The sequence below is a fragment of the Apteryx mantelli genome, chromosome 5, assembly GCF_036417845.1.
Source record: "Apteryx mantelli isolate bAptMan1 chromosome 5, bAptMan1.hap1, whole genome shotgun sequence".
Classification (NCBI taxonomy): domain Eukaryota; kingdom Metazoa; phylum Chordata; class Aves; order Apterygiformes; family Apterygidae; genus Apteryx; species Apteryx mantelli.
The window spans coordinates 35,728,007-35,740,254 of record NC_089982.1 but is presented as its reverse complement, the minus strand read 5'-3'; the positions used below and the strand labels follow the sequence as shown (position 1 = coordinate 35,740,254).

Here is a 12,248-nt window from a genome sequence, read left to right as displayed (position 1 = left end):
TCCTGAGTTTCATGGCCTTTAGGTATGCAACAATATCTACAGTAAAGATATTGATGGCACAACTCGTCATCTGCCTCTCAGCAGTCAGGGTTTCTGCTCCAGCTTCAGCAAGGCAACTAGAAATACCTGCCTTATTCCCTGACTTCTGTTCAGCTTGTGCAGTGAGGGAGACAGGGACCAAGGCAGCATAATTCTGGTCGTAAAGACAGCTTCTGATTGTATAAATAAATGGCATCTTTTAACTGTGGCGTAGGAGTTACAATATCAGTGTATTTTTCAGTGATTTCCTTTCCCTGCAACATAATACAAAATGAAAGTCAAGAAAAATTTCTCTGTTTTTGTCACATTGGCAGGGGTCTTTTTAGGGCTAAATTTTTCTAGGAGACCTTGAGCTGTCTTGGTGAAGCTCTATCTTAAATTGTGATCTACAATAATGCATGGTCTTGTAAAGCATGTCTGTTAAATTTCAAGCCACATATGGTACCTGGTGTTTAGTTGGAATTCAGATGAAATCTGATTGAACATAGTGGTGACCAAGGCCTTTACCCCTGTGTTGACTGCATTAAGTGACAAAAGATGATGATTCTGACTAATGCTTTCCTTCTGTCTCTGATCTGTGAGACTGGTTGGTTAGGAAGAGGGTAGGTTGAGTCTCCTGCTTGTGGTATTTTGATTCCATGACTCAACCCACCCTTCTGTTGCCAGGAAACTTCACAGCACAAGAAATCACTGCACACTCTCGAGCCTTTCTTTTCTTCCTCTAAACCCTATATCCAATAGAGGATTACATTGCAGGACAACCCCCTTCCTCATCCATTTCTGTCTCGGGACCCACAGACTGTTGCTCATCCCACTTACGTGACTACCTGTGCTGCAGTATTTTGCTGGAAAGAGAGAGAGCTGTAAGGGTGAAGGAGAGAGAACAGCCTATCTCTAGCTTCCCTTGCCCTTGCCCTTGCACTTGCCCTTGCCCTTGCTCTTGCTCCTTCCCCTTCCCTTCTCTTCCCTTCCCTTCCCCACCCCTCTTCTGCCCTCCCCTCCCCTCCCCTGCTAAAGTGAAAAGCCTCAACTTTGGGAATGACATTGAGTAGGAAGAGTAGAGGAAGACACTGAATGAGACCAACTTTTGCAATGCAGGGCACAAGACTAATACTGAGTATATCATGGTAACATGGTAGTTTGGGCTTCTGCCAACTTCAGTATCTCTTGATATTTTGCTTATACTTAAAATCATGATACTGGCATGGTACAGAAGGCACACTGCATCTCTTCAGCTGTTCTTTGCAGGAAATATATTCCTCATTTTGCTACAGCCAAGAGAAGTTTTCTTTCCACTTTCTTGGTGGAGAAAAGACTGACTGTTTTTTTCTAGAGGGAAGAAAGGTTATGCAGGGATGCAGGAATACCATAAAAGACATTTTTTCCCTCTGAATTGCCCTATCACAGCTTTTTCTGCAATTTTGCTCACCTTTGCCCAGCTGAGCAAAGGTGGGAGGTAGCAGAGGGTCCCATGCCATTTCACAGATTCCTACAGTCTTTTTTTTCCCACTTAGGAAGCTATAGAAGGGAATGAAAGGGAATGTATAGTTTGTACACAAGAGAAAGTGGATACTTCAACAGATCCTGAAAGGTCAGAAACAAATGCCTTGTTTTTGAAATAGAACATTCTTTCTTGATTAACAGATTAAAAAAATCTTAAGTTTTATGTTCTCTTTAAATTTTGTTCTATTTATTACAAAAATCTACTTAGTGGTAAAACATTCCTGACAATTCTAGACATCTCCCTTGTTGTATTTTTATTGTTTACACAATAGGATTAACTTCTTTTCTCTTGTTGTTCTGCTGTGTTGGCTAAGGTCCCATCCTTTTAGGTAGAGTGTTTCTCAAGCTATGCTGCTCTTCTTCAGGGAAATGAGCTGCAAGGTGTGCTTATGTGCAAGGTGATTTGTTGAACAGAAATTTTTCAATCCCTGGGCAAAATACCACTTTTATTATTCTTCCAGCTGTTCTGTCTTTTGTGTGTTGCCTAAAAAGTGTGACAGTATTGCTCAGAAATTACTGCAGAACTGGTAAACCCTGGATATGCACCGTCAAAACAACTTCTTGTTTTCTGTAGAGTTTAGCTGATTGAAAAATGAACACAGTGAACATACTAAAACATTCTGTTAAACCTAGAGTCTGTAGATACTGTGCAGTTTTACAAATCTACAGGGCAGCAAGGCAAGCATGAGATGCAAAATTGAAGAAGAGGGAGGAGCTCCCTGTCCATTGAAGGGAAGACATATTCCCCCATAAAGTCTCAGGATTGCCCATTTACTTACAGGACAGCCATTAGTTGAAGGTAGACTGGATCATGGACCGAACCCTAGAATATAAAATCTCTTCCTCAACTCCTGCCTTGGAATGCATGTTATGTACTTTCCACTAGGGAGCTGTAGTCTGCAAATGGGAAGAGCAGATTCCAGGTCTACTTGTTCTTGTCCCTTCCCTGTTCCATTTTTGGTGATACGTGCCATGAGGTACTTTAGGACACAGCAATTCCTTTGCTACCTCTAGATTTCTTTTATGATCACTACATAGAGACATACAACCAAATCATAGGAAATCATATTCTGAGTAAGTTACATTGTTTTCTGCATCACATAGGGCTACCAATGTGCTCTTTCTTGGAATCACTGATAGGAATTCGGTGAGAGTTGGAATGCAGTTGGTAAGATGATGGCCACAGAATTTCCTGGTGATGTTTGTGCTTCATTGAAAAGAATACACTGCACATGTGACAAATTTTGCTTTTAAAAAGGGTTTTCTTTTCTAAGCAGAGTTAATTTTATGTGCACTGTGGGCTTGGCCTTATTTTCCTTTGGCACAAAACTCCATAAATGTGTTTTATTATCATCCTTGTTTATACATAATATTAATTATCTCAGTAAAGGCAATCAGTTAGCTATGCCAAATAGCTTTTGATCAAAAATCTGTGCAGCGGATGAGAAGAGATTGGTCTAACTCCTCACCTATTATGCGTTTTCTCTGATGCTGAAAATGTTCATAACTAGAAATGCCCCAGGTAAGTCTTCCTTCACCAAAGAGAAAATGGCTGAAGATGTTTGCTTACTGCCAGCTACCTTTTACAACATTTAGCCTCACAGTGTTTTAGGCGGGCCACTCAGATTTAGATACCGTTCTAACTGATGTAAGCATGAATACCAACTTACTAACAAAAAACATAGTCTATGAAAGAAAACACCATCTTGTTAAGATGTTTGAACAGTGGACACACACATTTGTTATCTGTGTTGATGTCTTTGACTTTGTATCAGTAAAATGATTAGAAAAAAGTTTGTAAATCACATTTAAAGGAAAAGTTTAAAAGTGGCTATTTTGCGTCATCTGCTTTTATGTAATCTGGTGGTGTAAGGTGTTAAGAATATTAAGATGTTAGGCAATATAACATACATCAATCCTATGTAGGTCAGTTTTCAATAAACCGAACTCATTTAAGCATTTTTCTCTGAATCATATAAAAAGAGAGAGCTTTACATGAGAGACAGCTCAAGACTTCTCAACAATGAAGTTAAAACTGAATTTTGCCATTCCAAAGGTGAGAGCCTGGGCCTAGAGTGTTTCTAGCTCCACGAGACCAGGAAAGAGCTATGGAGAGTATTTTTCTATGGAGAGCAGCTGTTGCTCTTACTGTTGCTACTGCTAACCTTTTGCCAGTGATAGCAGCCGCAGCCAAAAGGGCTTTCCAGAGCTCTAGCACAGCCAAAGGGATAGTGGTGCAATGGATATTCTGCTGTTCCTGCCTATCAAAAGCCTTAGAAAACAGGCTAGTTTCCTGATGGAAAGCAGTCCTCTAGAGAAGTTTCCTTGCATTAGGTCCAAACTTAATTTGCTACATCTGCATGTGGCAGTGATGTGTAATGCAGGTGATGCAGCAGCTTTTAGCTAAGTTCTAGGCTACCTGAAACTGGAAGAGGACATATGAATCTCTCCTTCAATAGCTTAACCCTGTCTCTACAGCACCATAAGACATGAATGTTACATTTCCCAGTCTTCTTTTCAATGAAAAGCAGTAATTCTCACTGATTTGGAGGCTCCAGGATTTGACACTGCGGACGTCTGAGATGTGTATATTTGAGGGAAAGAGGAAAATATTTGGGCCCAGGTGCTATAAACATGTGATTGAAAATGGAATTGTCTTAGAACTAATGTTTCAGTCCATTAAGGCTGGATTATAATTGGCACCCTTCCTGTAATACTCAATTTGTTATAATTGATTCAATATTAAAAGCGGACATACTAGAGATAATTAAGCATAATAAGGCTTTAATAGATTTGGAATAGCTTCAAAGGAAGCTAGTGAATATTAGTGATCTCAATCCATTTTACAAATTCCTAAGGGGAATCAACTATATGATTATAGTAATTGGAGACAGTAAGGGAGAATTTTGAATCTATTGTACAGTGAAAAAGGATAAAAATGTCAAACACTGTGACTATATCTTTAGCTGACATAAAATATGTAATTTCATTTTATGTTTTCCAGCAGCATCACATCATTGTTAATTGTGTACATGCATAACACAGTGATGGACTCGGAATTCTCCTAGGGCTTTATGTTTTCGGTTAATGTAATCTTATAACTGCTTCTCTCTAAAGATACATAAAATGGATTTGAATATCAGTAATATTACCTACTGCCTTTTGAAAATATTTTCAGTGTAGGTAAACTTTCCTTATGTTTCAGGAAAGTGATTATAGCTGTTTACAATATCACATTATCATTAAATATTACTACGCACTGCATTATAGGATGTGTCCCTGGTAATACTGTATTATTGTTTATTTTAATATGCAGATAAATGCTTGTTTACTCTGCTTTCACAGTAATTTTGTCCTTCTAAAAAATGAAGATCAGGCCTATAAGGTATTAAGTGTTTCACACCATTTATTTATATAGGATACTACTAAGTTTACATAGGTCAACATAAGGCTGACTCTGAAATTAAAAAGCGTTTAAAATAAAGTTCAGAACTGAGTGTATAAAAAAATTTAAAAATGAAGTTTTAATGCCATTTTTTAAAATGTTGCTTAAAAGACTGTCACTTCCACTTTGAAATTCTAATATTTTCAGTTGCCACCCTTCATAGATTGTTGTCACTTGACAAGGAGAGATAAATGCTGCCGCAGATTTTAGGATCCCTAGAGGTCCAAATATGAATGCCATTTAACAAAGTTTAAAATCAGCTCCTAATGTAAATAGAGATATCTTTGAATCGTTTATATGAAATGTGCTATAAATAATAACAGAATTTCTTAGCAGAAGTACTAGGGCTCCACTGTAAATGCTACGAATGCTTCCCTGTATCAGAATATATGCAGCTAATCTTACACAATGAGATGGTTGTATATGATAGTATAATTTTTAAGTAATTCATTTTGAAAGTTCAAGCACTCAAAAATTACTGTAGGTTAGAATTAGGCTTGTCAATGTGATTTTAGTTCTGCCTTCTTGCATATTAGAGTTGAGATGATACATTGATGTCAAGGGCTGCCATTTCAGCCACAGCCTTTAATTATCAAATACTTCTCTGCAGTCCAGAACAATATTTTGATATGGGCTAAGATCATTTTATTCATGTAAGGATATTCAGGACCACAGTTCAGATCATCATATAAGATACAGGAAGGTCAGTGACCCTATACAGTGCTAAAGAGTGTCAGAAAATTAACAGAAAAAATGTATTGCAAGGTGATAAAGTGAAAGTAAAAAATATTTTTGTTACTTTTACCTAAGCTTAAAAGAATTTTCAGAAGACCAGCAAAAGGCAATTCTGAAAGGCAAAATTAATTCCAGATTTCCAATTGTGTTTGAATGCAAAGAAGCATGAGAGCTCTTCAAAGGTTAGAAAAAATTGCTTAATAAAAATACCAGTTCTCTCCTGAACTGAGCTCAGAAAAAACACACACCATTTTTTCATGAAGTTTCTTGTCAGAAATTTCACCAGAAGTAAAAACCCTATCTCAGAAAAAATCCATAGAGGCATCAGATCCCAGAGAGGAAACTGTAATGTATCGTGGGAGGTGTAGTCCAGTGCATCCCTGTCCCGTTAGGCACCATCGCACAGCTATGGAAGACACTGGTGAAATTCAAATCAGGCAGAGGCTAATTGTTTGAGTCAGCCTGATAATACAACGTATTTTACTTCTGCTAGCATCAAACTGAATATTTAATTTTAATTTTCTGGATGGAAAATTGAAAAATGGAAACTAAAACTTCCATTAAATCACATGCATCTTTCTCCTAGTTTCAAATTCACATTATGTTAAAAACAGATAAAGTTGGAAGATTTGTCTGTAATTTATACTACCGTAAGATCAAAATCAGGCACCTCATGATACCTTAGATTATATGCCACTATACAAATGTAATGTGTACACATATACATATTTTTAAGCTGTTATTGAGTTTAAATTTATTATGATCTTGTCCAATCAATACCTGCATTATAGTGATCTCAATAGTTATTTACATATAAAATACCATTTTCTGGTCAATTTACTGTTTTTTTCTTTAATTTTAAAATCCAATTTCAAACCACAGGACACTATTCATTACAAAGTTATGCATTAAAATGTTCCATGTAAAATATATCTCAAGAATCTTTAAGGCCCAAATTGTAAGGAATGGATTTTTTCATTGTACTACGTATTGCTTTATTTACTAACTTAAATGCCTTAAGTTTTTAGCAAAAAAAAAAAAAGAAAAAAACATCGTAATATCCTTTCAGCTAACGTACTTCATTACAATCCACAGGATATAGGTAGAAGTTTGCAAAATTCTTTCAAGATTTTCTGAGATGAGTTAAAAGCTGCCACACGTATTGAAAAATCAGTTCCATTCATTCAAGCTTGTCCAGGAATCATGCAAGTTAATCTTGTATATACACCAGTAAGCATATATTCCATCAGAAAAAGCACTGTTTTATGGCTTTGTTTAATTAAAATGCAAAACAAAAAAACTGGGACAGGGTAACTTTATTCCAGTTAAGAGTTCCTGAGAATCCTTTTTATACTTTGACAAATCCAGATGAAGTTTAGTATTTCAAAAATGTTCTGTGATAAAGTTGTCCATACCAAACTTAGAATGTTTTTTGAAAATCTGCTATTAATGAATATTAAATTAACCTTAACACTCAACCAGCATGATCTCTCTCTGCAAATGCATAACGTGAAGCCTGCAAATCGCAGAGAATATTTTCTGTATAAACATAAAGTAAGGATAGGATATTCTAAAAATAGCAACTGCTCCAATGCTTTTTGTCCATTAATGAGAACAGTTTAAAAAGAAGTCTACTCTCTTAAATTTTTTTGTGAGCTATAACAGCTATAATAAATGAACAGTTCCTATGAAATACCCAAGCCCAAGCTTTGGTGAAGTGCTAAATAACCTTTAAATGAAGATACACTTTCTTTATGGAGGTAAGACCTAAGAGGAAAGTTTTTGTTGTAGAACAGAAACAAGTTGTATTTTTTCTCAAGTTGACTATTCATTAATAAAAAATCACAACTTAGACATAGAATTAACCACAGAGAAGAACAGCAAACTTGTAAGGAAACTGCAATTAAAATGTGTTCATTGTTGCCTCCTACCTTGTACACAATGATAGGAATATCAATCACAATATAGATAAGGTCTCCTAGTGCCAGACTGGCTATCAGTGCATTTGGGCCATTCCTCATACACTTGTTCTGGTAAATGATCCTCAGCAGAGTTGCATTCCCAACCATTCCAACGATGAAAATAGCACAAGACACCACTGTGTTAATGTATTTAAAAGTTTCAGCGATTTTAGTCTGCTGGGAGCACTTGACAGTTTGGTTGAACACCAGGGGCTGCCTGGTAGTGAGGAGTACGCTGGATTCTATCCCTGAGAAGGTGGGAAGATAGTTTCCCAGATCACTCTGATTAGTGGTGTATCTGTCAGAGCTGTCACTGAGGGCAAATCCTGGAACCAGCAGCAGCAAGGAAACTCTTAAACACAAGGCTTCCATCTTGAAGTCCCAAATGAGCAAATTCAATGAAACAGGGTTTTCTCAGCGTATCAGTGTGATATTTCTCACTTCTTCACCTGCACAAAGAAACAATAAACAAAAACAAAAAAGGAGAGAGAAACAGAATCAATACAACAGGCACAATACATCCTGTTTCTCATTTAGGAAGAAGGGTATTTGAATGTACAGTTTTTACAACACATACGTACAAACACATATTTGTAATCACTGTGCTACTCTGAAATCTAGATTATCCACATTCATTAAATGGCCAGCAAAATTCAAACACAAAAAATCCAAGCAGTAATTGACGTTTATACAAATGAGATCCTGCAGAGCCCTTTTAGTTTAAGGCAGAATTTGTATATGAAAGGAAAAAATATGGTGGATGAAGTTCTGTTATAATCTTGCAAGAAAAGTGTCCCTCAGTAAAGGGAAGCTTTGAGGACTCCACTGAATGATATTTTAGCCAAAATTCAAAGGTATTATTTTAGCTTTCTGCTAGAAAGTAAGGCAATAACCCTGCATTAACACTTAGAGCTACTAAATTTGTTAATCTTCTGAGTATTTTTGATGTATCACAACACTGAGGCTTTACATCATTTTCCTCTGTCATCACCATTGCTTGGATTTTAAAAAGAAGGCCAAAAAGATATGAATTTCAAATCAAATTGTAGACCAGATCCAAATTCCATAGATTTAGCAAGAAGACTTTACAGTCTCAGGGCAGACTTTTGACCAGGACAAACCCTTAAAGCCATATGTGTTGATTTATTGTAATAAAGGTATGTGTATGGTTCCTGCATAAAGTCATTGCAACTCATGTTCAGTCCCTAGCCCCAGCTAAATTAAGTATAAATACACAAAAATTTAAGCTCGTTTAAACATTTAAAATTTTTGATTTAGTATTCTACACAATATCTCATGACATTTTCAGATGGGAAAGGGAGCATCAGAGCATTCTGTCCCAGTAAGTGTGACCACATATGCATGAAGGCCAGAGCCAGCTCCTCGCAGCAGGGGGTAGATACCACCTCCAGGGGAGCCTCTCCAGTGTACAAGCCAAGGATGTCCATTTTCCTTAAGCCTTATTCTGAGCCAAGATTAAAATTTTTAATGCAACTTGTCTACGCAAAATAGGATAAAGTGCTGCATTGTGGCCAAAAGAAGAGTAGAAAGTCGAGTATTTATAACTTTCTGATTTCTAGGGACTCACATGAAGGATTTGGAAGGATACTTTTAAATAAGTAAATTGTAATTTCTTTCCCTATGGGACTATTAATTCAGGGTTTATAGTGAAAAATTTACTAGAGAAAGAATGTGGGAGACAATTTACTGATAGGACTTCTGGACACAGCCAGAGTATAAATATTTACTACTACTATTATCCTCTTCTGTCGTGTGTGATTTGTAAAAGTGTGTGTGTATCTATAAACAGCAGCATATGCAATGTTAATCTGAATATTCCTCTCTGGTATGTCAAGTGCTGTCCCTCACAGACCAGTGATACAAATTTACAATGTTATATTGGTGTATCTGAGATGAGGGTCTGACCAACTGTGAGTACCTGTATGCTTGATTTTGAAGTTTAATACTAGATAGCTAATCTTTTTAAATGCCTCTTATGTTGGTGTCTGGGGGCAATGAGCAATACTTTGCATGATGTAAGTGCTGTCACTTTAGCATTCTAAATCACGTCAGAAACAGCAGGCACACTTTTACTGTAAATCTTTTCAGGCAAGTATTAATACTTCTATTATTTGTTATGACTACGGTTCCCCAATTTACAAATGGGAAAAACTGAATCACTAATGGTTTAAATGACTTTTCCAAGTTCATACTTGCCCAAGTAAATCTGTGGCACAGCTATGAACAGAGACCACAGCCCTATGCTTTAATTGCTGTATTAGTCTCCTCCTTATTTAATGACGTTTCCTTCTGCAAATTTAATATGTACAGATAATATGAATATGGTGGCAGCATGGTAATCATGCAGCCAGCGTGCGAAGCTTGGAACAAAATTGCCATTACCATCTCTTCCCCCTCCCAGAAGAAACTTTCCTTTAACTAACAAAACTAGTAATTTCTCGAATGTTTTCCTATGGATTCCTGACAAATCCTTTCACTCCTCTGTGCATATTTTCAATGTGTCTATATTGTTATAGAATATAACAAGAACATACTAGTATCTATACTCTGCTCATGACAATGTAATCCAGTATTCTTCGCATGTAACCTGGGGTAGGTGAGGGTGTTGTGCAGGCCGTAGGTGTGTGCAGTCCGTGTGCTCGCACAGCAGCGCCAGCAGCAGTACTCTAACTTGGAACATCTCTGTCCTGGGCTATCACACCCGAAAAATTCCCATGCCCACATTCACAAGAAGAAACAGTACTATTGGAAATGAAATTGTTCAAAGTATTAAAGACAAGCTAAAAGCGTTAACACTGATTAATCTGCCCAAAGGCAGCCGAAATGTAAACAGGATCCAACAAACTTAAGGAGGGCAAGAAAGCTCTGAAAGAAATTCGGACGACAAAATGAATTTCTCTTGGTTGTCTCCCACTCCAGCACAGCCAGCGTACTTTGCTGTTGGGGTAATTGCCTTGTATTTCTTCCTCATTCTCTGCTTGTAATACTCAAAAGATCAATTCCAGCATGCACTTGGCAAATCAGTACTATCTCTTCCCCAGCCTATATGGATGATCTGACAAGATCTATATGTTCAAGTTTATTGAATAGTATCCCAAACTGCCTTGTGCCTCTCTGTCTCTTGTTCTCTCTCCCCCCCGCCGCACAGTTGCACTATCATCACCTAATCATTATTGGGAGTGTTATCAAGAAGTGCTGAAAGTGTCCCGCGGCTCTTGCCGGGCCCCCCCGGGGACGGGCAGTGGCTCCCGCCCGGCTCCTGCAGCGGGGGACCGCGCACTCACCCCAGGCGTGCGTCTTCTTGCGGGCTCACCCTCATGCTGCTGCTGCGCCTGCTGCTGCTGCGCCTGCTGCTGCTGCTGAGAATTTCCTCTGAGTGGCTTTTCCTGGGGTAGTCTTACCAAATCCTCCTGCCTGCCTCTGACTGGGTGGGATTGAAAATCTCCACCTCCTCTAAATCAGTGAAAGAGACAGACTGAAGGAGAGCGTCCCCTCTTTTCTGCCCCCTCCCCCAATTAAAACAAACCTCCAGCCCAAACTGAGCCCCTGCCAATGTTAAACACAAAGGCTGCCTCCCGGGCACAGGGGAACACTGAGCTCTTTAACTGTTTCCTCCCTGAAATGGAGCTAAACTACTTCGCTGGGCTCATTTAAGCAACAGTAGTGGGAAACCACTACAGCAGCTGTCTGCTAAAGTAGCACAGGCGTTTCACAGGGACGTTGTAGGTATAATTGAACCAGAAGACGTAAGAACCATAAGCAGAGCACGGAAAAAATCTCGTGATGCAGCTTCTGTTTTGCATTTTCCCCAGGTTTGGTTAGGATTATAATATTTTCCAAGACAATCAGTAAAACTGGATGTGTAAGAGTTTCAAAACCTCTGGATTCCTAAAGAGTGACTGTTCCTGGATGGGATTTTCTGCGGTCCATCCAGGACACACCTTGCTAGTACCTCTTATCTGTTTCCAGACTAAAAAATGCATTTAAAAAGATAATAAAAGTGTAGCATATACTAGCATTCCTATGTTTCCTAATACTGTTCTTCTGGCAAGGTAGCTGTACAAAAAAATACTTCTGCTGAAAAAGTGGGAAGTTCTCTTATAGTTGATCAATCTTTTCTCATTATGAATAAAATATCAGTATCTCAGAGAGAGCAGCCGTAGTGGAAACACTTTCAAGATCCCTTCTTGAATCCCCTTAAACTGGAAAGTTTAAGAAATTTTGAGTCCCTCTTTGAAACATTTTCAGATCCTCATTTCGTGTTAAATTTCCATCTGGCTGTATCACAGAAATAATTTTCTAAATATATGTGGGCTTCTTTTGAATATAAAAAGGCAGTCTTCCTAAATATGATGTAAAAATAAACAGTCCTAAAAGAATAAGAACAGATTGAAAAGAACAATAGAAAATGTGATGCCTAATGGTCTGCAGCGTTAAAATCATGTGAGAAATTGCTTTCAACTTTATATGAGTATTGGATAGTAAAAAAAAGTTTCTATGATGCTCTCTTAAATCATCTGACAAATGTTGTACAGAAAAAAGCA

At 37.8% G+C, this 12,248-nt stretch overlaps 1 protein-coding gene across 2 annotated transcripts in view; it reads right to left on the bottom strand.

Moving 5' to 3' along the window:
• EDNRA (endothelin receptor type A) overlaps positions 1-11,138 on the bottom strand; it is a 34,235-nt gene extending 23,097 nt beyond the window's left edge. Inside the window, exons 1-2 of one of the 2 annotated variants that reach the window (XM_013951710.2) lie at positions 10,989-11,138; positions 7,654-8,132 (exon numbers count right to left, since the gene is read on the bottom strand). In XM_013951710.2, coding sequence (XP_013807164.1) covers positions 7,654-8,055 — 402 coding nt within the window. In that variant the 5' untranslated portion in view covers positions 8,056-8,132; positions 10,989-11,138. Of the gene's footprint in view, positions 1-7,653; positions 8,133-10,238; positions 10,268-10,988 lie in introns of those variants that run through there. The other variant, XM_013951711.2, reaches the window with a different exon arrangement.
• Positions 11,139-12,248: the final 1,110 nt, after the last annotated feature.